At 48.0% G+C, this 25,079-nt stretch overlaps 3 protein-coding genes across 4 annotated transcripts; 2 read left to right on the top strand and 1 right to left on the bottom strand.

Moving 5' to 3' along the window:
• Positions 1 to 219: 219 nt before the first annotated feature.
• LOC123150702 (uncharacterized) lies at positions 220 to 790 on the top strand. Its single transcript, XM_044570539.1, has one exon. The coding sequence runs from the start codon at positions 364 to 366 to the stop codon at positions 610 to 612; it is 249 nt and encodes an 82-aa protein (XP_044426474.1). The 5' UTR covers positions 220 to 363; the 3' UTR covers positions 613 to 790.
• A 349-nt stretch (positions 791 to 1,139) lies between these two features.
• Positions 1,140 to 15,045, bottom strand: LOC123150700 (protein DECREASED SIZE EXCLUSION LIMIT 1). 2 transcript variants are annotated; one of them, XM_044570536.1, is made up of 13 exons: positions 14,825 to 15,044; positions 14,646 to 14,708; positions 14,489 to 14,557; positions 14,070 to 14,126; positions 13,153 to 13,352; positions 12,792 to 12,847; positions 12,535 to 12,628; positions 11,838 to 11,904; positions 10,210 to 10,292; positions 9,998 to 10,089; positions 9,212 to 9,318; positions 1,825 to 1,888; positions 1,140 to 1,598 (listed from the first exon to the last, which is right to left on the bottom strand). In XM_044570536.1, exons 1-13 carry the CDS (start codon positions 14,947 to 14,949, stop codon positions 1,488 to 1,490), a joined length of 1,188 nt encoding a protein of 395 aa, XP_044426471.1. In that variant the 5' UTR covers positions 14,950 to 15,044; the 3' UTR covers positions 1,140 to 1,487. The 2 variants fall into 2 exon arrangements, with proteins under 2 accessions (XP_044426471.1, XP_044426472.1); XM_044570537.1 differs by lacking the exons at positions 1,140 to 1,598; positions 1,825 to 1,888 and adding an exon at positions 1,938 to 2,153 and having other exon boundaries at positions 14,825 to 15,045.
• Positions 15,046 to 15,301: 256 nt separating this feature from the next.
• LOC123150701 (histone H3.3) lies at positions 15,302 to 16,196 on the top strand. Its single transcript, XM_044570538.1, has 2 exons — positions 15,302 to 15,486; positions 15,585 to 16,196. The coding sequence occupies exons 1-2, from the start codon at positions 15,415 to 15,417 to the stop codon at positions 15,921 to 15,923; spliced, it is 411 nt and encodes a 136-aa protein (XP_044426473.1). The 5' UTR covers positions 15,302 to 15,414; the 3' UTR covers positions 15,924 to 16,196.
• The last annotated feature ends 8,883 nt before the right edge of the window (positions 16,197 to 25,079 follow it).

Genomic DNA, 25,079 nt, shown 5'->3' with positions numbered 1-25,079 from the left:
AAACTAAATAAGAAAACCCAGTAAAAAACTGACGTGCGCCATCTGGCAGGGCCAGGCCCAGCTCGCTCGCCTGGTCCCATGATGTGCCAGGCCCACGAAGGGGGGCGCTTGAGCGATACACGGCAGCCCCGCTCCGGCTTCCTCACGCTATCGGCTTCCCGTTTTCCCGCTGAATTACATCCGAGTCGGAGACGAGCAGGAGCTTCACCGCCACGGCTGTGTTTGCGGGCCTATAAACTCCTACGCGCACCCTCCGTCGAAGCAACACCACAAGCATTGGCTTTGATCTCGAACTCAATCTCGTCGCATCAAACTAACCTAGAGGCTAGAGCTAGCGCGACAGTAGCCTTGCTGGCCGCCGGGATGGACAGGTTCGTGGCCACCATGGTCTTCTGCGAGGCGCCCTTCGACGGCACCCTCGCCCCCGCGGTGCCCACCGGCGACGATGACAAGGCCGAGGGAGCTGCGCCGGTGGCGGAGGTGGCGTCAGCGTTGTTGGAGGCAGCGAAGGAGTACTTCTCCGGCCCCGCGTCGGAGCAGCAGCAGAAGCAGCAGGGCGGGGACAGTGTGCCGGCCTTCTTCGACGCCGTCGCCCTGGAGTACTACTACTAGTAGCAGCAGTTCGGATAGAGCTTGATTGCACAAATGTACTAGGAGGTTCTCTGTTCGGAGTGCTGAATTGGCCTCTAGCTACCCGAGGCATTATAAACTTGTAATTATTTTTTACCCGAGGCATTATAAACTTGTAATTTGCATAGAGAATCGCTGGATTTTATGCTGTGATATTCTACCTGAGTTAATCCTTGGATATGTCTCGATATCAAGGTCTCACAAGCTTTTATTACTCGCCAAAACAAAGAGAAAAATAAAGTAAATAAATACCAGCCAACATAATTTCTATGGGTTTGTCTAGGGCACATCTAGATGTGCCCTAGTTATTGCACATCTAAGTGGCTCAATCAAACTAGGAAGGAAAAGAAAAAAGAGGAAAGAAAATGTTTGCACAGATCTCCGTGTAAAATCAAGGACATGGGACTTAGATGTGCAATACTTAGGGCACATCTAGATGTGCTTCAGCAAAACTGAATTTCTATTCACTTCTTTAGATGGTTATATCCACTTTCAACTAACAGAACACATCATTCAAACCGGAAACTATCTTGCCTCGTATAACAGTTTAGTTCTACAAACTTGGATTTCGTACAAAAAATATGAGCTATTCCGAGACTGGGATATAAGTTATTGTCAGCAAGCACACTAAGTTACAATAAGTAGGTTACACTAAGTTACAGACGACAGATGAACGTTCCTTTTTTCCCCCCACAAAAATTTCACATGCACTTGTTTACTGTCCTCCACATCCATGTATGACAATATCTATATCAATCTACTGAAGCCAACAGATATGATGTTTCACCAAGTTACAAACATCATGATCATATGACACCATGATCAGATTCTATTTCTCAACCTCCTCTATTGCTATGTCAACTTTGCTGGGCGTTTTGGGGGGGATACAGCTCCCATAACGCAACCGTGGTGTCCGCCGAGCATGAGGCCAGCAATTTGCAGTCATGTGAGAAAGCCACCGCAGCACACTACCAGCAAAAAGAAGAAGCATGTAGGTTAAACTACATGTCGAGCGGAAATTGACCAAGTTTTATGTAAGGAGAAAACTGAGCCGATTAACAATCTCATGACCCATATTCCAATTGAAGTAAACAAGAGAACTGAAAAGGACATTGTTGAATTGTGGGACTAATCAAGGGAGGACAGATGCAAAAAGAAAATGTGGAGAGCAACTAGATGAAAGAAGCTGCATACCGTAGCGCTGTGATACTTTAGAATCGCTAGAGCATTTCCTTTATTATAGTTATACACTCGAATCCTGCAAATGATGCAAAACACCTGAAAGATTACACAAATGCAACAATTGCAAACTCAGGTAAACAACTAGAAGCATGCTTCTCAGGTGGACATCACCTACTCCTTGTCCAACTTTGCTTAAGTCCTCTTCTGCGCACATAATGCTACCTATTTTCTGTTCTCCACCTATCCTACTGTCATCTTTTCTCTGTCATGCACTTCTGCTCTATTTTTCTTAGCTGTTTTGCCCTCTCAAGAGGGCACACAACTATCTGACCTCTGAAAACCTAATCAGCCAGCACTAAATCAGTTTGGTAATCAGCGATGACTAATCAAATGCAGCGAATGCAGCGGAGCTAGCAAGCATTGAGAGGAAGGGGGGGGGGGGGGGGGTTGGAGGCATTGGCTAAGCATATTTTTACATCCTGGTGATACTTCTGATACTACGATATCAGGGTGATACTAGCTTCGTGGGTGATACTAGCTTCATGGGTGATACTACGATATCAGGGTGAAACTAGCTTCGTGGGTGATGCTACGATATAAGGGTGAACTAGCTTTGTGGGTGATACTATGATGTCAGCTTCATGGGTGATACTACAATTTCCAGGTAGAATCGGGCGGGAGCACTCCAAATCCACGGTGTCGACAGATCTGCCATGGAATATAGGCAGGTAAAAGAAAAGATAGGCTGGTCCATGTCATAGCCATGGAGGTAGGCCTAGGCGTAGTATGCGGATATGGGTGCTGCATTCCCACACCTGCATCCACTCTACCCGATGGGTACAGACTCTTCCCGTTTGAGAGTTGACCTTGTCTCCAAAAATCTGCATGAATCGGTCAAGATCAAGAACACACAGTAGTAGAAGAAGAGGGCACAAGAACACAGCTGGTTCCTCCCAACCTCAACTTGGCCTCTTCACAGCCACCAGCACCAACGTGCCTGTGGATCCAGAGTCCCTCAACTACATAACGTGCTGTAACCCAGGATATTCGGTATGTAACCCCCTAATATAAACCTATGTAACCCTGTTAGTGTATTAAGTGTATTTTAGTTCTAGATACATCCATTTTTATCCATTTCTCCGACAAGTATTTCCGGACGGAGGGAGTATTTGGTATGCCAATTGTTGGTAAGTCCACAAAATTGGATACCAATTGGTTTTTGCCCGTCTCTAAAATGGTTGCCAACTTTAGGTACCTTTTGGTTTTGTCAAATGTTGGCTTGCCAAATATTGGAAGTGCCAAATGTTGGCATCAAATCAACATTTGGCCTGTCAAATGCCTCTACGTAAATCATTATGGAAACTATATAACCCATGGCCTGTCATCGCTGGAGAGTGGCGGGAGAGAAATTTACAACTAAGACCCATTTCGGCCGATGTAAGATTCATCGAGAATCTTATAAACATATATTCAAATCTTACGGCGGCTTTCATTTATCTTCAAGGATCTCATGATATATGACTTGACCATGGTAGCACATATTTCATCAAGTCATTCTCTGACATCATAACCAAATTTCATGTATTTTTTTGTAGGTTCAATAATTTATTGTATCTCATACATGTCTTTCTAATTTGTGACATGGCTTGCATGTGTAATGTAGTATCACCCAGGTTTTTAGTATCACACGCAAAACGCAGTATCATCCGGAAATCATAGTATCACCCTGATATCATGTAGTATCACTCATGAAGCTAGTATCACCAGGATGTAAAAATTACGCTTAGCCTCTGGCTCCATCCCGTTCCTCTCAAAACTTGCCCGATCCCTGTGGCAGTGGCCAGATAGGGGTTGTGATCGTCTAGTCCACCATTTGAAACCATGAGACATCCGTTAATTAATTTACTTTAGATCGCATTCATATTTAGTCTACCAATAAAAGTACTATATTCAAATCAGATGCAGTTATTGACTCAGGCAATCTGATCTACCAAGCCACTAAAAAGGTTATATTAGCATCCCTGGTCAGCAGTTGTCACACCTGGCCACTTGGCATGTGTGACCTGGCAACCCTGCGGGTGGGACCCTTCCCGGCGTGTGCGTGTGTGGGTCGCGTGAGTATTTAGCTGGCCACCTGTGGCTGGTGTGGGTATGTGATGTGACCAGTTCAACTCTCACCTAATCTTCCCTCTGCAAGAAAGTTCATCTTCCTCCCCAAGTCTCGCTCACCCACCTCTCTCGATCCCCTCTCTCTCTGGTTCGTTACAGTTGGTAATCAGAGCCAAAATCGCCCCAAAATTTTTTCTCCCACCGCGCTGGTTGCAGATCGGTAACATCCACCGCGCCGGTGTGTACTGCTCCGGCAAGCTCACCCGAAATCCGTCGCGGGGTTCGATCTCCTCCAAGCAAGGCGACGGCACCCTCCAAAGCTTCGGCGGCGACGCGTCAGGTGCTGGCCGCCATGGACGAGGGCAACAGCAACATCACCAAGATGCTCAAGTCCCTCCTCGCCAAGATGGACGAGCAGAAGGCGGTCCACGACAAGCAGATCGAGATTCAGGCCGCCTTCAACGCTGAGATCTCGCAGGACGTGCGCGGCCTCGCCAGACAGATCGATCTGACGCAGGCCGACGTCGACGCGACTCGCAAGACGATGGAAGGCTCGGCATCGCCGTCGGGGTCGGTCACCACCGTGCTGCACCACCCCGCCGCTCCGCAACAACCCCCACCACCATCCCCGCCGCCTCCACACTCGCCGCGCGTGGCCACCGAACAGGGCCGCCAGGCGACCGCCCACGCGCGTCTCGGGGACCATCGACCCCCGTTGATTCCGATGCCTCCACAGGGCGGATTCGCTGCTCCGGCTGCCGCTCCCTTCCCAACAGCGGGCCATTACGGCAACGACTACCACAAGCCACCGAAGCACGACTTCCCTTGATTCGATGGCTCCGCTCCGTACCTGTGGCTGGATCGCTGCCTGGCGTACTTCGAACTCTACAAGGTCGCACCACACAATTGGGTGGCCACCGCGGAGCTGTACATCGAAGGCCAAGCAGCGCACTGGCTGCAGGCATTTCATCAAACACATCGCGGCATCACCTGGGAAGTATTCACGTCCGCCGTGCTCGAGGAGTTCGGTGCCGACGAGTTCGAGATGGTCATGCACAAGCTGCTGCAACTCCGTCAGACGGCCACAGTCGCCGAGTACCGCGCGGCGTTCGACGAGCAAATGTACCACCTGCTCGCGCTCGATCCATCCGTCAACACCAAGTTCTTCGTCACCCAGTTCATCCTGGGCTTGAAGGACGAGCTACGCGCCCTGGTTCGTCTGCAGGCGCCCTCAAGCATCACCAGGGCGTCGGTGTTGGCGCGCATTCAAGAGGAGGAACTGGGCACGACGCGGGCGCGCCCACGCATCACACCAACGGGGGGACCCCCACCGGCGGCGGCGCCACAACAACCACGGGCGGCCGCGCCCAACCGCGCCCCCACGGACGACTGCGCGCGCGAGCGGCAACTGCGCGACTATCGCCGCGCCAATAATTTGTGTTTCAAGTGCGGCGACCGCTACTCACGGGAGCACCGGTGCGCTCAGCCCGCCCAGCTGCTCACCATCAGCATCGGGGATCACGGCGAGGTGCTCTCCGACGACACCATCCACGCTCTGCAACTTCTCGACGACCCTGGACCGGTCGCGCAGCCGCCCGCTCCTGCTGGGGACGCTCCCGAGTGCTGCCTCCTCTCGTCGCACGCTCTGGACGGCACGGACTCAGCGACCACGATCCGCCTGCGCGCACTGGTGGGCAACCAGGTCATGCTGCTTCTCCTGGATTCGGGCAGCTCGCATAGCTTCGTCAACAAGTCTTTCGTCGATCGTCTCGGGCTGAAGACAGAAGAAATGCCGCGCATGGACGTGCGCGTCGCCAACGGTGACCGTCTTTCCTGTAACCGCATCGTCCCCGAGCTCAAGTGGTGGATGCAAGGGCACACGATTCGCCACTCCGATGCGCGAACTGGACACTGGCGCCTACGACGGCATCCTTGGCATGGACTGGCTCGCCCAGCACAGTCCCATGACCTGCCACTGGCAGGACAAATGGGTCAAGTTCACCCACGAAGACGAAGAGGTCACGCTCCGGGGCGTGCCCACGAAGGCGTCCACCACCCTCAAGGCGATCAAACCAGACGAGCTGCGCAAGATGATCACGGGCAACGGCGTGTGGGCGATGGCCATGGTGGACACTTGCGGCCGCACACCACCAACGCGGCGTAAGTGCGCCAGTCAGACGCCGCTCGCTGATCTGTTGGAGGAGTTCGCCGATGTGTTCGCGGCGCCGCAAGGGCTTCCCCCACACCGGCAGTACGATCACGCCGTCACACTGGTTGAGGGCGCGGTCTCCGCGAACACGCGTCCGTACCGCTACTCGCCGCTCCAGAAGGACGAGATCGAGCGTCAGGTCAAGGAAATGCTCGACGCCGGCCTGATCACGCACAGCGTGAGCCCGTACGCCGCGCCGGTGCTGCTGGTCAAGAAGAAGGACGACACTTGGCGGTTCTGCGTCGACTATCGCCGCCTTAATGACGCGACCATCAAAAACAAGTTCCCCCTGCCCATCATCGACGAGTTACTCGATGAGCTCGCTGGTGCCGCGGTCTTCTCCAAACTGGACTTGCGCGCCGGCTACCATCAGATCAGGATGCGCGAGGAGGACGAGCACAAGACGGCGTTCAAGACGCACCACGAACATTTCCAGTTCAGAGTCATGCCGTTCGGCCTCACGAACGCGCCAGCCACGTTCCAGTGCCTAATGAACGCTATATTTGGTAAGTACGTGCACAAGTTTGTGATCATCTTTCTGGATGACATTCTTGTCTTCAACGAAACCATGGCGGAGCACCTGTGCATCGTCTTTGAGCTCCTTCGCGCACACCAACTCTACATCAAGGAGTCCAAGTGCACGTTCGCCGCGGATCACATCGACTACCTCGGCCACGTGATCTCCAAGGAGGGTGTGGCCACAGACAAGGAGAAAACGAGCGCGATGGAGCAATAGCCGACGCCGGCGAACGCCACCGAGCTGCGCGAGTTTTTGGGCCTCACCGGGTACTACAGAAAATTCGTGCCACACTACGGCATCATCGCCAAGCCGCTGACACAGCTGCTCACCAAGAAAGGCTTCACCTGGACGGAGCAAGCTCAAGCGGCCTTCGAGCAGCTCAAGACGGCGATGGTCACCACGCCCGTGCTCGCGCTCCCCGATTTCGACAAGCCGTTCTCGATCGAGACGGACGCGTGTGACACAGGGGTGGGCGCGGTGCTCGTCCAGAAAGGCCACCCGGTCGCCTACTTCAGCAAGGCCTTGGGGGTGCGCAACCAGCAACTGTCGACGTACGAGAAGGAGTTTCTGGCGGTGATGATGGCGATCAACAAATGGCGCCCGTACCTGCAACGCGGCCCCTTCGACATCCTTACGGACCACAAGTCCCTCTGCAACCTGGGCGAGCAGCACCTCGAGACCGAGCTGCAACGCAAGGCCATGGCGAAACGGGTGGGACTGCAATTCCGGTTTCAATACAAGCGGGGACTGGACAACGGCGCGGCCGATGCCTTGTCGCACGTCGGCAAGCAGCTCGACCTGGCCGCGCTCTCGACGTGCCAGCCAGCATGGATCCAGGAAGTGCTCAACTCATACTCCACGGACCAAGATGCCCAGGATCGTCTTCAGAAGCTCGCCCTGGCCAGCCCAGACGAGGACGGCTACGAGCTGCATCGCGGCGTCATTCGCCGCCAAGGTCGTCTGTGGATCGGCGCCAACGCCACACTCCGCACCAAGCTCATCGCCGCGCTCCACAACAGCGCCGTGGGTGGCCACTCCGCCGTCACGGCGACGTACCAGCGTGTGCGCAAGCATTTCGAGTGGCGCGGCCTGAAGCGCGACGTCGAGGAATTCGTGCAGCAGTGCGCGGTCTGTCAGCAGGCGAAGCACGAGCACTGCAAGCCAGCCGGACTCCTGGCCCCTCTCCCAGTACCTACTGCGCCATGGGAGGATCTCACGATGGATTTCGTGGAAGGGCTGCCCGTGTCGGACGGCGCGGACACGATCATGGTGGTGGTGGATCGGTTCACCAAGTTCGCCCATTTCGTGCCCCTGCGCCACCCGTTCCAGGCACCGCAAGTGGGGAAGGCCTTCTGGGACAATGTGGTGAAGCTCCACGGCATTCCTGCGTCGATCGTCTCCGACCGCAACAAGGTGTTCACCAGCAACCTATGGAAGCAACTGTTCGCCGGAGCGGGCACCAAATTGCTCTACTCCATCGCGTACCACCCGCAGACAGACGGCCAGAGCGAGCGCGTGAATCAGCGCATGGAGATGTATCTCCGGTGCGCGGTGCACGACGCGCCGCGCCAGTGGCGTCGCTGGCTGCCCATGGCCGAATTCTGGTACAACTCGACGTTTCATGCCTCGCTCAACTGCACCCCCTTCAAGGCGCTCTATGGGCGGGAGGCCAATCTGGGAGCGATGCCGGCCTGGCCAGCGGACGAACACGCCGGCGACGACATGGACTGGGCGGCACACACGGAGCACATCCGTACCCAGCTGGAACGCGCTTAGCGCCGATTCAAGAAGCAGGCAGATCGCAACCGCACCGAGCGCCAGTTTCAGGTCGGCGAGCAAGTGCTGCTGAAGCTGCAACCCTACGCGCAGCGCTCGGTCATCAACCGGCCCTGCGCCAAGCTCGCCTTCAAGTTCTTCGGCCCGTACACCGTCCTCGAGAAGATCGGCCTCATGGCGTACAAGCTCTCCCTGCCGCCCGCGAGCCAGGTGCATCCGGTCTTCCACGTATCCCAGCTCAAGCCATTCACGCCGGACTATACGCCGGTGTACGCAGAGCTGCCGCGCGTGCCAGACCTCTCCGTGTCGACGGCGGCACCAATGCAGCTACTGGAACGGCGCATGATGAAGCGCGAGCATGATGTCATCGTGCAAGTCAAGGTGCAGTGGGGCGAAGGAGCGTCAGCCGCCACGACATGGGAGGACTACGAGGTTCTCCGGCAGCGGTTTCCGGCGGTAGCCATTTGGGAGGACTCGGAGCCAAGCTCCCAGGAGGAAGCTCAGTCTTAAGGGGGAGAGAATGTCACACCTGGCCACTTGGCATGTGTGACCTGGCAACCCTGCGGGTGGGACCCTTCCCGGCGTGTGCGTGTGTGGGTCGCGTGAGTATTTAGCTGGCCACCTGTGGCTGGTGTGGGTATGTGATGTGACCAGTTCAACTCTCACCTAGTCTTCCCTTTGCAAGAAAGTTCATCTTCCTCCCCAAGTCTCGCTCACCCCCCTCTCTCGATCCCCTCTCTCTCTGGTTCGTTACAGCAGTAAAAGCTAAGAATGGGGAAACAAACCTGTGATCCCAACCAGCAGTTGCTGCAATCTTGTTGTCTGGCCGAATCGCTGTACCCGCTACACCGGGTCTCTCAATTTCTATTTCATTCCTGAGAGAAAACGTGCCCTGTAATCAAGACAACTACATTTCAGTTATGAATTTCAAAAGTATTGATTTCTAAATTGAAATTGTAAGCACTCAAGTGCAGGTGATGCTTGTGATGAAACGGATGCAAAAATCACACAAGTAGTTGACATGTCAAGCTATTGAATCTGAATTAATATGAAGCAGATCATAAAGAGATGCTCGATTTCCCTAGTGTGTAAACTAGTTAGCACTACATATATGAATTATCACACGGACATATTGCTCCAAATCTGGGGTAATATCCAAGTATGAAAAGCTGATAAACTGACATCTCAACACAACTGTCAATTTGGATACGCAAGCACTGATCAATCTTCTGAAAAGAGGATATAATACATAATACCGCACCATCAATTTTTACATATACTTGATGAATGCAAAGTCCTTAACTGATAGTGCCTTGCCCACTACTACTTTCCACAGTAAGCACATCTCAGTTCTTACATGTCTCGAGTGTTATTACTAATTGTTACAAGCACTTTCTGGATGTATGATTGTGTCAGGATATACTTGAGAATATCACTAAAACTGTACTGAGTGACATAACGTAGAACTTAAGGTGAAAACTCGGGTTTGTAGGGTACTACTCACAGCATGCATTTTCATGAAAAGGAGCTTACATAGCAGGAAACAGAACATAGAATGATTGATGTCAAACCTTCTGATGATCAAGGGCAAACATGGCTATTTTATTATCAGCACCTCCTGAGATCCCACCGGTGCATAAACCGTCAATAGCAATGGATAAAGCTGCACACCTGCATCTTATTAGATCATACTTTGTTTCATTCCAACAAAGGAAGATAAAGATAACTACTCTTCAAAATGGCAGGTTACACAATTGAGTTAAAACTGGGTGTAGCATGGGACCTGATTCCGAATGATACTTCACTGAAGATAAGGGTGACCCAGGCTTTCGTACATCCCACCAAAGAGTGCTTCCATCTTCATAACTGGTGGCCGTAAAAGCGATGTTTATCAATAAAATGAACACGCACATTTTCAATCTAGACCCTAGAATTGGTATTTTAACCTTGAACTGTTGAATCAGTTTAATTCACCCCCTTTAGCCCTATCTCGTTGAAAACTTATGAACTTTTTAAAAGGCCGGAAATAGTCAAAACTCAATATGAAAAAGAGGATTCAATACTCCACAGATGACATGTAGCTAAACTTTTTAATAGTCAATATGAAATCCTCAATTTCCTATAAAGTTTTTTCCTGATAGTGACAAACTGAAAATGAATCAATAGTCAATCTGACAAAAAAGCCATTCGCCAAATTTCCTAAAGAGTTCCGAAGTCACCCAAAAAAGTGATTTTATTATTTAAAAAATCCCGATTTCTATATTTTTTATTAAGTGTAGAAGTGATGACACGTGTCATCTCTGTCAACATAAAACAGTTTGGGATAGGGCCAAGGGGTAAAATAAACTGATTCGAGAGTTCAAAGATAGAAACAACTGGTTTCAGAGTTCAAGGTTGAATGCCAGCGCTGAACGCAAGCAAGGAAATAGGGTAAAAAAGAAAGGACTGAGAAAATCTTTTTCATTCTGAAAAATGTTATTGACATCACTTTAACCCAGAAACATACTATGGGATTGTTTATCATATAAAGTACTAGAGATCAATTTACCATATTTAGGTACCAACTATTGAAGATGAGATCATATTGAGATATCACTACAGTCCATAATGTGACTAGCCAAAAACTCATGCCATAACACTAAATTCTTGAACCCTTGAAACATACTCACTTCAATTAATGGATTTTATTTTGTAAAGATAAAGTTGCTTTGTTGTTCCACACAACACAATCAATTCAATTGTGCAAGTGTCATATACTCATACTTGTAATCTTTACATGTGAGCTAATCAAATGAATATGCATCAACAATATCATTTGACTATGTGCTGCACATACCCCATGGAATACACACAACAATATTTATGGCACATTGTGAAGCAGGAACAAATTGGCATGCTGCATATAGTCATTTGTCCACTTCACAGAACATCATGACACTTGCAACAAGAATTTGATCAAGTGTAACTTCTGCCATAGGGGGGAGATGAATTATCTTACATCATTCTCTCAAATTTGTGAGTGGAAAGATGATTCATGTGCAATATAACCAGGCTAAAGCATTCAAATACAGTTTCCATGCTACATGATAGTTACTATCCAGATAAAACATTAGATATATTCAGCTTATGCCATTTTTTTATTATGTGTGATCATTGCTTGACACTTAGAGCCAAGACTCCCAAACAAAGGACAGAGGCCAGAGGATAAAAAGAGAGCATGGGTCCTGGACACCGATAGAAGGACCAGATTCACATTGAAACCATTTGCCAGAGAGCGAGCTCAGTTGCTTTTTAGCTGAAAATAGCTTAATAGTTTTTGTTGGGATACTACACTAGGCCATGGCACATGATAAATATGTTGAAATATTAGATACAAACATATTGGGCTTGTTAAAATGTTGATCTGGGTACCTTGATAAAATATTAACATAGCCTCCAGATTCACACGGGATGAAAGCTTGCACGGCCATGCATAGACCTACGGACAACAGAATTACAGTTTTCAAGGATTACTAACAAGCATAAATAGTGACGACAAACAAATGGCACCAAATGATAAAAATGGAGTTTTATGACTGTCCTGCAGATGCAGATTATTATTCTAATTCAATATAGTTGTAAACAAAGTCAATAACAAGAAAACTACAACAGCACAGGAAACAGAAATAAACAAGATGCCAGAGAGTTTCATGGCATGGAAGAAGGATTGATCCTACATCACATATATACATCCTTGCTGCTGGATGGTGAAAGAGGTCAGTCAAATTGCAAGGCTGGATATGTGTTTATAACTTCCTTCAACGGAAACCGAACAATGAATCAACGGACCATGTAGGTGGAGCAGCTGGATGGTCATACAGGCTTATATTAAGTCAATAAAGCCCAGACGAACAATTCTCAAACCGAACAATTCTGGATTTTTGGTAGACAAAAAATTAAAACAACAAAAAAGGTGGAGGCTACTCTGATATCAAGTTTAAATACTTCACGGTTCTACTACGCAGAAGTTACCTCCGGATACACATACTACGTACAATCCACCTTGGTATTTTGTTGAACAACAAAAAACAAACAACTATAGCTGGAGTGCTGAAGAGTGAGGACAAACCTTTTTGCTTGGTAGGGTGACCTGTCATATTAGCACTGCATCTTTTGGGCAAACACATTATCTTCTTTGAATTTTTAATGTCCCAAAGTTCAACCTATAGATTTTGTTATGAAGTTACAACAAGAAAGCAGTGAGAACAATAGAAGTAACAACATGAACACAAAGCTCAGCCAGGCTTGCTTAATTGCATTATATTAAGTCAATAATTTATTTATAGATCATTAAGTTAGAAAAAGATAGCATAGTTTGAAACTAACCTCAAACGATTCTTGACCAGCGATTGTCAATATATTTTGTCCATCCAAGGAACTGCCTAGCAAATACATAAGAAAGTCAATGCAGAAATAGGTTCCTTTCTAAATAAGAAGTTATCAGACACCACCATGTTACAGTATGGTCTTCTAAATGATGTCAGATTTGGAAATCAACAAAGTGTTATATTATGCCATTTGCTTTGCAGTCTTTCCTCTACATAAATAAAAAATAATGCTATGTATTTGTCCATTATCGAAAAGTTTACACTTCCATAATAAGTGAATAGTTAGTAAATTCATGTAGGATTTAGAGGTTATCATTGCTTTTAAAATGTGAAAGGATTCAGAAATGGTCGCACATTACCTTGTTCGTATTCTTGTGTTCCTTCTGCAGGATTTAAACCATCTGATCCTGTATTATCTTCAATAGGTACTCTTTGTGGCTCAGTGCCACTATTTGAGCCACTCAAGTTGGTTTGTGTGCCATGTGCAGAACATGGAACCTTAACCAGTGACATCTTACAGAAATGGTATGTACTTGTTTTAATTGTAAATATAGGCCTCCTGCAAGGGCACAAATAATGGATTTATAAATTCCACAGAAACGCATAGAACAAGGATGGGCCACAAAGCCTGCTAAAAAGTATGTATCCTTCCAGATTTCCACATGAACACTGTACGTATTATCTTATCTCCTAAAATGCTTCACAAGTGTCCACACATCTAGGCCAATCATAGTTGAGTCAAGATATATTTATAGGAAAAAGAGAACTCTTGGTTCTAAAGGTCACCTGGTTAGAAGTTCTTCAAACGGTTGCCACTACAGTTTATGGATGAGGGCCATTGTTACACATTTGGACTTAAAAGTATCATATTACAACAACATAACATCCCTCAAAAAAGAGTAAAGCACCATAAGGGTTGTGCCTTCCCTACAAGCTATAGTCAGGACGAAATACTGTCAGATAACATGAATAACTTATGACATGGTACTCAGAACGATATCCAGATTTTGCTCATTGCTAACTGCTATCGTGGGTGCTTGAACTGAGTTTGACCATAAAATTGATAGCACAACTGATAATCTGACCTTGGCAGAATAACACGATATTGTAATCGTAAATATTTCTTTTCAATTCTCCATGGGATGTGTGATTTGAAATATTATGTGCATGTGTATTTCCTTGCATTTAAGTAAGCATGAGCCTATTCCTGGGTCCTGACTAATGATGCACCAGCTTATGTTTGATGTTAAGTTGTAGCATGTGAAGAAAACCATACCTTGAGAGCCCAGCTTCTTCAATCGCCCAGCCTTTGCACAAACCATCCCTGCCCTGGCTGTGTCAAAATCGAATGCACATATATTTATGAAAATTCAATAAAAACCATTTCGGTGGAAAGAAGCATGCTCAAAATAAGCCTCAAAGGAAATCTCTACCACACACATTCCACGACACAATAATGTTGTAGAAGTTAAAAAGCACTTGTAATTTCCCCAAAGTCCTGTTCAGCAACTGTAATTCAGTACTGAAATGCTACAGCAGTTCAGCAACAGTGTTCCAAATATAGCTCTGACATGGTTATACTTATACTAGATATGGTCTTGTCTAGCAACAAGGTGACACTGCATCCTAGGCTAAGCTAAGTTTCAGAAATACAGTAACCAGCATTCCTGACAGATTTCACCACAATTCACTCACGTAATGACCGCGTTCCCAAGCCCGGAGCCAGCGGCGATGGAATACACCCCAGCCGCGCCACCGTGAGCCCTGCAGAAGGAAGGACACGCCATCACTCAACCTCCCTAAACCGAACCACACCCACCGCTGCAGTCTGCAGAAGCGCGCGCGGGCTTACCAGATGGAGGAGACGGTGCGGTGGCTCGCCGTGTCCCAGACCCTGAGCTCCCCGTCGGCCGCGCTGGTGGAGCGAAACCAGAGACCAAGCGTCAGCGCACAGCAGAGTCACGCTCGGCAGGGTTCATCGTAGGCGGCTGATGCTGTGGGGAGAACAGAGAGGGGTTCAGGAAGGAGTACCCGGAGAAGAGGAGCGGGAGGTCGGGATGGAAGCAGGCGTCGCTGACGGCAGCGCGGTGGCCCCGCAGCACCGCCACGGGGTCCGGCGACGGGCGGCGGCGCGGCCTCTCCCGGTCGCTGGCCATGTCGCCCGGCGAAAGTGCGAGACAGGCAGAAGACGAGGTCGTTTGTGCCCAGCGGTCGACGCCTCAGGCCCAAATGCCACATAGCCCACCCGAGAGGGCCAGGCCCGCCCGAACCAGCACAGCACAGCCCAAACCAGACCCGCCTCCACGAAGAGAAAACCCAGAGCGCCACGTCACCGATCCGCGGCTCTCGCGCGCTGGGCCAACCAGAGGCGAGCACACGGATCGTGTGCTTTCTCGGGGCGGATCGGAGCCGTCGACCGGATCGGCATCCCGAAGCCTTTTCCCAAACGGTAACCGGGTACCAGCCACGGCCCCACGCGTCCCCGCACCCGCTCCGCCTACAAATATCCCCCGCCAACTGTCCCCAATCCTACTATTCGCCTTTCCGCACCCACTTCGGTCGCCTTCCGATTCGAACCTCCCCCAAATCCGCAGCAGTCGACAGGAGGCCAAGCCACCGCGATGGCCCGTACGAAGCAGACCGCCCGCAAGTCCACCGGCGGCAAGGCGCCCCGCAAGCAGCTCGCCACCAAGGTGCGTCCCCTCCCGTCTTCTGAATTCGATCTGTTCATCCTTGTGGTTTCGAGATTTGTTGTCTGACGTTTTGGATTTGAATCGTTGTGTGTTTTCAGGCGGCGAGGAAGTCGGCGCCGACCACCGGCGGAGTGAAGAAGCCCCACCGCTACAGGCCCGGGACCGTCGCCCTCCGGGAGATCCGCAAGTACCAGAAGAGCACGGAGCTGCTGATCCGCAAGCTGCCGTTCCAGCGCCTGGTCCGCGAGATCGCGCAGGACTTCAAGACCGACCTCCGCTTCCAGTCCCACGCCGTGCTGGCCCTCCAGGAGGCGGCCGAGGCGTACCTCGTCGGGCTGTTCGAGGACACCAACCTGTGCGCCATCCACGCCAAGCGCGTCACCATCATGCCCAAGGACATCCAGCTCGCCCGCCGCATCCGTGGCGAGAGGGCCTAAGCCGTCCTCCCCGTCAACGCCGTTAGTGGATCGGAAGTGGAATGTGTTGCTTCCGGTTGTAGTTTGTTCCTAATTGCCGTGCTAGGTCTATCTTCTTCTGTGTAGAAGAAATATGGTTGTTGGAGTAAGACGAACTTGATATGTGATGATGTTCCTTCTGGTTTGCGATGAAGCAAACGTATGTTTATGATGCAGACCTCAGAACCATTGTTGTAGGCAGCATCACTGCTGTCGTCGTGTGTGATTGTTTGCTGTTTTTCTGAGTTGTTTTCATTTGGGTTGTGCTGTTGTGACAGGGATCAGGTGACATGCACCTTTGCATGTCACCTTGCGGCCTAAATTCATATTTAAACATTGTAAAAAATTTGAAAAAAAATCATGCATGTTCATAGCACATATTAAGATAATCCGTAAAAAATTCAGATCAAAATTCGAAACATACATCAAGAAGCAAAAAAGAGAAATCTGTTATGAATAGTTGCGAATGGTTCTCTATACTATTCACATATGAGTTTCTCTTTTTTGCTTCTTGGTGTATGTTCTGAATTTTGATCTGAATTTTTTAGGGATTATCTTAATATGTGCTATGAACATGCATGATTTTTTTCAGATTTTTTTACAATGTTTAAATATGAATTTGGGCCGCTAGTCACACGATGACATGCAAAGGTGCATGTCACCTGATCCCTGCTCCCTGCGTGTCACCGAGTGACTTGCGGCCTAAATTCATATTGGTTGCCGTATGGGCTACGTGTTCTGTCGTCGGTGGCGAAGCGGACGCAACCGTCTGTTCATGGTGAGGTCGACACGTTGGTGCTGTTTGTGGACGGGTTTTTTTTCTGGTCGACCTGCCGAGTCACGGACGGCAGCATCGTGGTCGCTGCCACGGAGTTTGAATTTTCCTTGCTACTGATAACATTTGAAGAAAATATTCGTGGTCGCTGGTGAGCTGTCCCTACCATGGAGTATGTTGAGAAGATTGTGGCACGTGCAACACGGTATGACCAACTTCGTGTGAAGGCTGTGCTGTCGGCAGCTGGAGAAGTTATGCCGTGTGATTTTAAAAATGGCTCCACTGTTATCTCTTTTCGTCTTGTCAAAAATATACAGATCGGCTTGTTGAAATCGTGTATAATACCGACTCATGGATAGTTCGTTTTGATACTTCAATATAAAGAACAATTTTGCTAAAGCACATTCAAGTCCTATGTTATTGATCAGATGTGCTATAAGTATTGTACATCTAAGTCCTATGTCATTGATCTTATATGCTATAAGTATTGCACATCTTAGTGTAGATATTTTATTTTTCATTTTTTTCTTTCTCTCTATGCTTAATTCATTCACTTAGATGTGCAATAATTAAAGCATATTTAGATGTGCTCTAGACACACCCTATAAAGAATCATGCACGTAGATTTTATCTTTCAGAAAATAATTAGATGGGTGTGTCTAGGGTACATCTAGATGTGCCCTAGTTATTGCACATCTAAGTGAGTGAATCAAGCACAAAGAGGATAAGAAAAAAAAGAAAAAAATATCCACACGAATTTCAATGTAAGATCAATGACATAGGACTTAGATGTGCAATACTTATGGTACATCTAGATGTGCTTTAGCAAAACCGCTAACGTGCCACACGAAGAATTATCCTTAGAAAGTATTTTTCACAAATTTATTATTGTACATACTAATGACCAAATGCAAGTCAATTACTCAATCCTGTTCTTGACTTGCATTTGATCATTAGTATGTACAATATTATTAGGGTTGAGTATCAACATTTGGGTTGATATAAAAAATCAATATTATTAGGTGCGTCATGAGTTTAATTTTTTAATTATATAACTTCAGTTTTTTTCACAGGTGATAAGTTCAGTTTTGTTATATGTTGATATTTTATATATAACTATATGAGTTCAACTTCGGACAAATTTTATATCCGAAGTAAAAAAGAACAAGATGGAGTAATAATCTAGGGTGTGTGCAACGGAAAGAAGTTGATATAGAACTCAATGCATTTGAAACTATTCACATTCAAATTTGTAGCAAAATATTTTCGAGGTGTTGTATATCACATGGATGCATGTTGTAAAGAAAATCGTTTTCTTAATATTTTGTATTTTAGCAGAAGATTTGGAGATACTACTAAACTTTTACCTAGTGTGATAAAGAAATGAAAGAACCAAAAAAGACCACTCTTCATTTGATCATAGTGGGTTTCCCTCACAAAAATAATTTGGTCATAGTTGGTGAATGCTCGCCTCTTAATTTTTTTAACACAAATGCAGAAGCTCACACATACGCATGTACACTCACCCCCTATATACATGCACACTCTACCTCATGAGCACCTCTAGAAACTGAGCCAGCACTTTATCTTGAGATTGAAGAAGTCGCCACATACGCATGCATAGTCGACGGGAATGTCTCCTCCCATAGTACGCACATTGCTGGAAGGTCTGAATAAATCCAGAAAAATGCGAGCACTAGTGTCAAGCATAGGACTTGAACTCTGGTAGGTTAGGGATACCATTGTTCTCCTAAGCATCTAAATCATTGACCAGTCAAAATCGTGAACCGGATTCAGAATTGAACACCTCAATTGAATGTGAGAGCTCCTTAAGAAATTATTGACCCACCAGTGTTACATGATGGCATTAATTTTTTGTCAGGTGATGAGAGCGTGCACGAGGCTGATATATTTTTATAAGACAGTTGTTGCCAATTGATTTGAGAAATCATTGAGCAGTAAAAAATCATGAATCAAAGTTAAAATTGAACCCTATGTTGAATGAGAGAGTTTCTTCAAAAAACAGTTGACCAAGTAAAAATAATCAGGTGATGACAAGGGTGAGAGACTGATGTATTTCTGTAAGAATGCAAATTAACCCACACATGTGCATGGAAATTTCTTGCGGTGGTGACCATAAGTATTATATTGGTGCTACAGTGTTGTATGTTAGCATTTTTTTTGTCAGATGATGAGAGGCTGTGAGACTGATGTATTTTTGTATGCTAGTTGTTACAGATTGATTTGAGAAATCATTGATCGGTCGAAATAGTGAACCAAATTTAGAATTGAACACCTCTACCTCACTTGAATGAGAGAGCTCCTTGAAAAAAATTGTTATCCGACTCAAAAATTAGAACTCAGTCCTGAATCATATTGGTGTTACAGTGTTGCATGTGGCCATTATTTTTCCAGATGATGAAGAGACTGATATATTTTTATAAACCAGTTGCTACCGATTGAGTTGAGAAATCATTGACCAGTTGAAATCATGAATCGGATTTAAAATTGAACACCACACTTCAACAAGAGAGCTCATTGAAAAAATGTTTTTTTGCAGGGTGAAAAAGAGTTTATTCTAAAATTATAGGGTTACAATCTCGAGACAACTGCTCCTCACAACATGGAGGACTCGAGTTCAACCATAACGCAGTGCAACACTCGGCACGGCTATAATGCGCCAGAAGATGTGCTACCCTATTTTGTTCTATACCAATTTTACAAGGAACAAACTCCCTAACAACCAAGTGAGCTTTAATCTCTGCATCTAAATGACCATAAACAAATCTCGAAAGAGTATCGCCAGAGAGGACTGCCAAGGCATTTGAAGAATCAGATTGGACGATCACCGGCTTGTCTGAATGCTCAATGGCCAACGCCAGACCTTGCATGATTGCGTGAATTTCCGCTTCAAGGGCATCATTGCAATGAAAGATATACCTATATGCTGCAAAGATCACAGAACCATCCTCATTCCGCAGAATCATTCCTGCATATGCGCGCCCATCATGGCTCGAGAACGAGCCATCAACAGAGAGTGCACTCCAACCTGCAGGTGGATGTGGCCACGTGTCAGGACCCCGACTCGATGTCACATTGATCTAGCCGGTAACACCTCATATCACTTTGCGGCCTCACGCACGGTATCCCCAGGGGTGTCGCCTTACCTTTGCCCGGGACCGTTTGCGCCTTTTGGCTCACGTATATGATAGTGTCGCTAGCATCCATATGATAAGGAGCCCGAGCTGACATGACTAGTCGTAAACCCAAAGTGGCACAGACTTACAGGGACAGGCATCCATGACCCAGCTTCGAACGTGTCGGTCATCAGCAAGTGGGTCCGGGCTGTAGCACTGGGCTAGCAGGACTCCGGTAAACCGGGCTGTAGCGGGCTAACAGGACTCCGGTACTCAAAGCGTGACATTTCCCCGAAGGGACAGACACAGGAACGAAGAAGGACACATGCCGGCCAGCCTAAGTGTTCCAGAGCAGTAGCAAGCTACCATGGCTCAGCGGTAACACTAGGAGACATTTCCCGGTAAGAGAGGCTACTAAAGATAAACAACTAGATAGTCAGATCCCACACATACCAAGCATTTCAATCATACACACAATATGCTCGATATGTGCAAATACAACGAAGCATCACAACATGACTCTACGACACAAGTACTTTATTTAAGGCTCAGGGAGCCATACATAACATACACAAAGGTACGGGTCTCACGACCCAACATTCAAGTCATACAGTCATACAAACCAGCAGCGGAAGTAACTTGTCTGAGTACAGACAACTAGTAAAATAAAAGAGGCTTGGAAAGCCTAGCTATACTACATGGTCCTTCACAAGCTCAGGATCACCACCTGGGCCTTTAGCCTACTCGTTGATGTCAACCTCTACATAGAACCCATCAGAAGGGGTTGCAGCGTCTTCTGTAAAAATGTAGATTATAGCAACATGAGTACAAAGGTACTCAGCAAGACTTACATCAGATCCTACATACATGCATATTATCAAGAAGGGTTGGTGGAGTTATTGCAGCAAGCCAGCTTTGACTCTTGGCTAGACTATCCTACGATACTCCAACTTGAAATGGTTTTGCGCACACGAGTCCACTACTCACCACTTCAATACACTACCGAGGATCCACCTCCGTCTTCCTACGGAAGAGCCATCCTCGGCACTCACACTTATCTTGAGGCTTTTAGTAGTTTCCATTTACTTGTCTATGAACTGTATAGGCAACCAAGTAGTCCTTTACCGCGGACGCGGCTATTCGAATAGATCATGTTAACCCTGCAGGGGTGTACTTCTTCATACACGCTCTCACCACTTACCGCCGTTTACATGACATGTACTCGGCAACCTTCAAGCGGAAGCCCAACGTGGGTGTCGGCCACGACCTACCTAATCACCTAAGCCTCCAGTCCAGGTTTATCGCCTATCCAGGTTCCATCCGCAGGGAGTCCGGCCGAGGTTTCCCATACGGCCCCGAACGATGTGAACAGGGTTCCCGAGATACCTAACGGGTATTCGGTACACCGTGCCACGTACCTACCGCATCACAGCCCACCCCTACGGTCAGCGCTGTCCACGGCCTCCAGTAGGCTACAAACACCAGAAACTACTTGCAACTCCTGGACGGAGAACTAGGGTGAATAAGAAGCCGAGAGGGTCCATTGGTTTCGGGCCCAATGCATGGTACTAGCTGATTCTTAAATCACACATACAGATCTCAGTGCTTAAGGTCGGCTTCAATGAAACAACCCACCATGTACTCCTACATGGCCTCTCATCGATACCTTTACCAAATCGTGTTCACCACACCACTCTCAATACCGACATAAACATTTCACTCTAGCCCATCACCCAGATGAACCAGACCTGACACGACTCTAAGCATAGCAGGCATAGCAAGGTAGGAACAACACATACATATGGCTCAATCAACTCCTACACATGCTAGTGGGTTTCATCTAGTTACTGTGGCAATGACAGGTCATGCAGAGGAAATGGGTTCAACTACCATAGCACACAGCAGTTTGAAACGCGTTGTCTTAATGCAGTAAAAGAGAGCAGGAGCGAGAACATGGGATTGTATCGATATGATCAAATGGTTGGTTGCTTGCCTGATGGTTCGATGCACTGATACGGTTCTTCGTTAGGGTAATCACGGTACTCCTCGGAGGCAGAACCTGTCGCAAAGGACACCGATACACAACCATCACCAAACAATGTGCAACAATATGATGCATGCATGAAACATGGCAATATGAGTGTGTTGGGCTAATGCAACTAAAACCAGAAGGGTTTGAACAAATTTGAATCAAAGATTCAAATTTCAAACTCAAACATGGCCTTTTAAAGTGCTTTTCCTTGTTCTGCTTAAAACATCAATTTAACTTGTTTGATCATGCATGAAAATAGTACAGATGGATAGATTGGATTTTTCTGATCATTTTTCATATATAATTTGTCCAATTTGGAGTTACAGAATAAAAGTTATGAATTTTTGAAGTTTAAATAATATTCTGGAATTTCCTGATTTAATTAAATCCAGAAATATATATATTGCGCCAGCATGACGTCAGCATGACGTCAGTGGTCAACTGCGGCTGGCTGGGGTCAAACCTGACGTGTGGGGGCCACACGTCAGTGACAGGGGGGTTTAACAGGGTTAAATTAATCCTAATTAGGAATTAGTGGCGCTGGGGCCCACTGGTCAGTGTCAGGGGGGTAGTTAGTTTAACTAATTCGGTTAGTGCTAATCCTAATTAGCTAACAGGGCTGGGCCCACCTGTCAGGGACACAGGGGGGGTCCTGCCGTGGTCAAGGTGGGTCAAACCCACCGGCGACATGACGCCGGCGAGGCCCGAGACGGCGGCGCGATGCGGAAACGCGCTACAGGGCACGGGCGAGGCCGTGCTTGGGCTCGTTGGAGAGCCCTTGCTCCCGCGCGTCGAACGGTGGTGGTGGCCGTGCCTGAGGTGGCCGGTACCGACGACGGCGACGATCGTGGCGGCTGTCGGAGCTCGGTTGAGCTCGGGGTCGAGGCTACAACGGCTGCGGAGATGCGGGGTTGGCACCTACGGCTTCTACGCGGTGCGGTGAGGACGTGCGTGTGCTCGGTTGGGCGCTACGGTGACTGTGGCCACGACGGCGACGAGGCACGGCGGCGGCGAGCTTCGGAGCTCAAGGGGGCGGCAGCTACAGGATGCTAGGGACGACGGGGCAAGGGGGAATCGGGTCAGTGGCTCACCGCGGAGCTGCAGGGATGGTTAGCGGGCTCGGGGACGGCCGGAGTGCAGCGAATCGACGGCGATGATCTCCGGTGGCCGAGGAGGGGAACGACGACGTGGGTGGCGATGCAGGGCTTCCGGAGGGGCTTGGCTTGGTGGGGAGGAAGAGGGGGTCGAGGCGGAGCTCCTGAGCTCAGCGGAGGGGCGAGGGGTGGCCGGTGACGGCTGCTATGGCGAACGGCGGCGATGGTGGTGTTCGGCCGTGAGAGAGGGAGCGAGGGAGAGGAGGGAAGAACTGAGGGAGAGTGAGAGAGAGCAGGGGGGAGGGCGTGGCGTCGCCCGGGGCATCGAGACAAGGAGGGGAGGGCAGGCAGGCAGGCGAGCAGGTGGCGTGGCGCGGTGGCGCGCGCGCGCCGGCCACACTCCCCTCCCTCTGTCGAGGACGAAGACGACAGAGGAGGGAGGCGGGCTGGGCCGCCTGCTGGCTGGGCCGGCCAGCTGGCTGGGCTGCACAGGGAGGAGCCCAGGTAAGCTCCTCCTTTTATTTATTTTTCTTTTACTAATTTCTGACATTTGTTTTGATTTAAATAAAATATTAAATCATTTATTTACCTTATGCCAATTTTTGCACGAGCTAGATATATTATTCCAGAGCTCCTTTATAATTGGCATAATATTTGGACATATATTAATATATATAACTAATATATTTCCAATGCAAATATTTATGCATTAATTCCAAATGCCCAAAATAAATACCTATGAGCTCTTAAAAATATTGGTTTGATTTTTATCTCTGTCCAATATTTTCAGAGAGCAACATGAGCATTTTCTTGGACCCTTTTGGAGAAATTTTTATTTGGGTCATTTTCAAAAATGATTCTGAGGGTTTCACAATTCCCCATTTCAAAATTAAATGGAATTTTAAACATGATGCACACACTCTGATGCATGACTAGCTAGGGTGTGACAACTCACCCCCACTTAAAAGAATCTCGTCCCGAGATTTGGGTTCCTCCGGGAAGAAGGCGGGATATTCAAATCGAAGACGATCCTCCCTTTCCCAAGTTGCTTCATCCTCAGAATGGTGCGACCATTGAACTTTGAGAAACTTGATATTATGACGTCGGGTGGTACGTTCGGCCTGATCGAGGATACGAATGGGGTACTCTCGATATGTAAGATTATCTTGGAGATCAAGCGTTTCGTGGTCCACTTCACGGATAGGATCCGAGAAGCAACGCCTGAGTTGAGAAACGTGGAAGACATCGTGGACTCTGGAGAGGTGCGGAGGTAGTTCCAACTGGTAGGCAACTTCTCCTCGTTTGGCGAGAATGCGAAAAGGTCCAATGTAACGAGGAGCCAATTTGCCTTTGATACCGAAACGATGGGTTCCCTTCAGAGGGGTGACCCGAAGATAAGCCTTCTCGTCAACCTCGAAAGTCATAGCCTTATGTTTTCGGTCATATTGACTCTTTTGACGAGATTGGGCTGTTTTCAACTTTTCACGGACGATACGAACTTGTTCTTCTGCTTCCTGAATCATATCCGGGCCAAAGAATTGTCTTTCCCCGGTTTCTGACCAGTTAAGGGGTGTTCGACACCGTCGTCCATAGAGAACTTCAAAAGGGGCTTTACCCAAGCTAGATTGATAGCTGTTGTTGTAAGCGAATTCGGCAAATGGAAGGCACTTCTCCCAGTCCATTCCGAATGAGATAACAGAGGCTCGAAGCATGTCTTCTAGAATCTGGTTGACGCGTTCCACTTGACCACTCGACTGAGGGTGGAAAGCGGTGCTGAAGGAGAGACGGGTTCCCATAGCATTTTGGAAACTTTCCCAAAATCGAGAGGTGAAAAGACTTCCTCGATCCGAGTTAATTTCCAAAGGAACACCATGGAGGGACACTATTCGGGAGATGTATAAGTCTGCCAGCTGGCTAGCGGTTATACCCTCACGAACAGGTAAGAAATGGGCTACTTTGGAAAGACGATCGACCACGACGAAAATAGCATTATTCCCTCTCTTGGTCCTAGGAAAACCGGTAATGAAATCCATACCAATTTTATCCCATTTCCATTCAGGAATAGCTAAGGGTTGAAGGGTGCCAGCAGGCCGTTGATGC

The sequence above is a fragment of the Triticum aestivum genome, chromosome 7A, assembly GCF_018294505.1.
Source record: "Triticum aestivum cultivar Chinese Spring chromosome 7A, IWGSC CS RefSeq v2.1, whole genome shotgun sequence".
In the NCBI taxonomy this organism is placed as follows: domain Eukaryota; kingdom Viridiplantae; phylum Streptophyta; class Magnoliopsida; order Poales; family Poaceae; genus Triticum; species Triticum aestivum.
The sequence above is the reverse complement of the archived record's forward strand: the minus strand, read 5'-3'. Positions and strand labels throughout refer to the sequence as shown.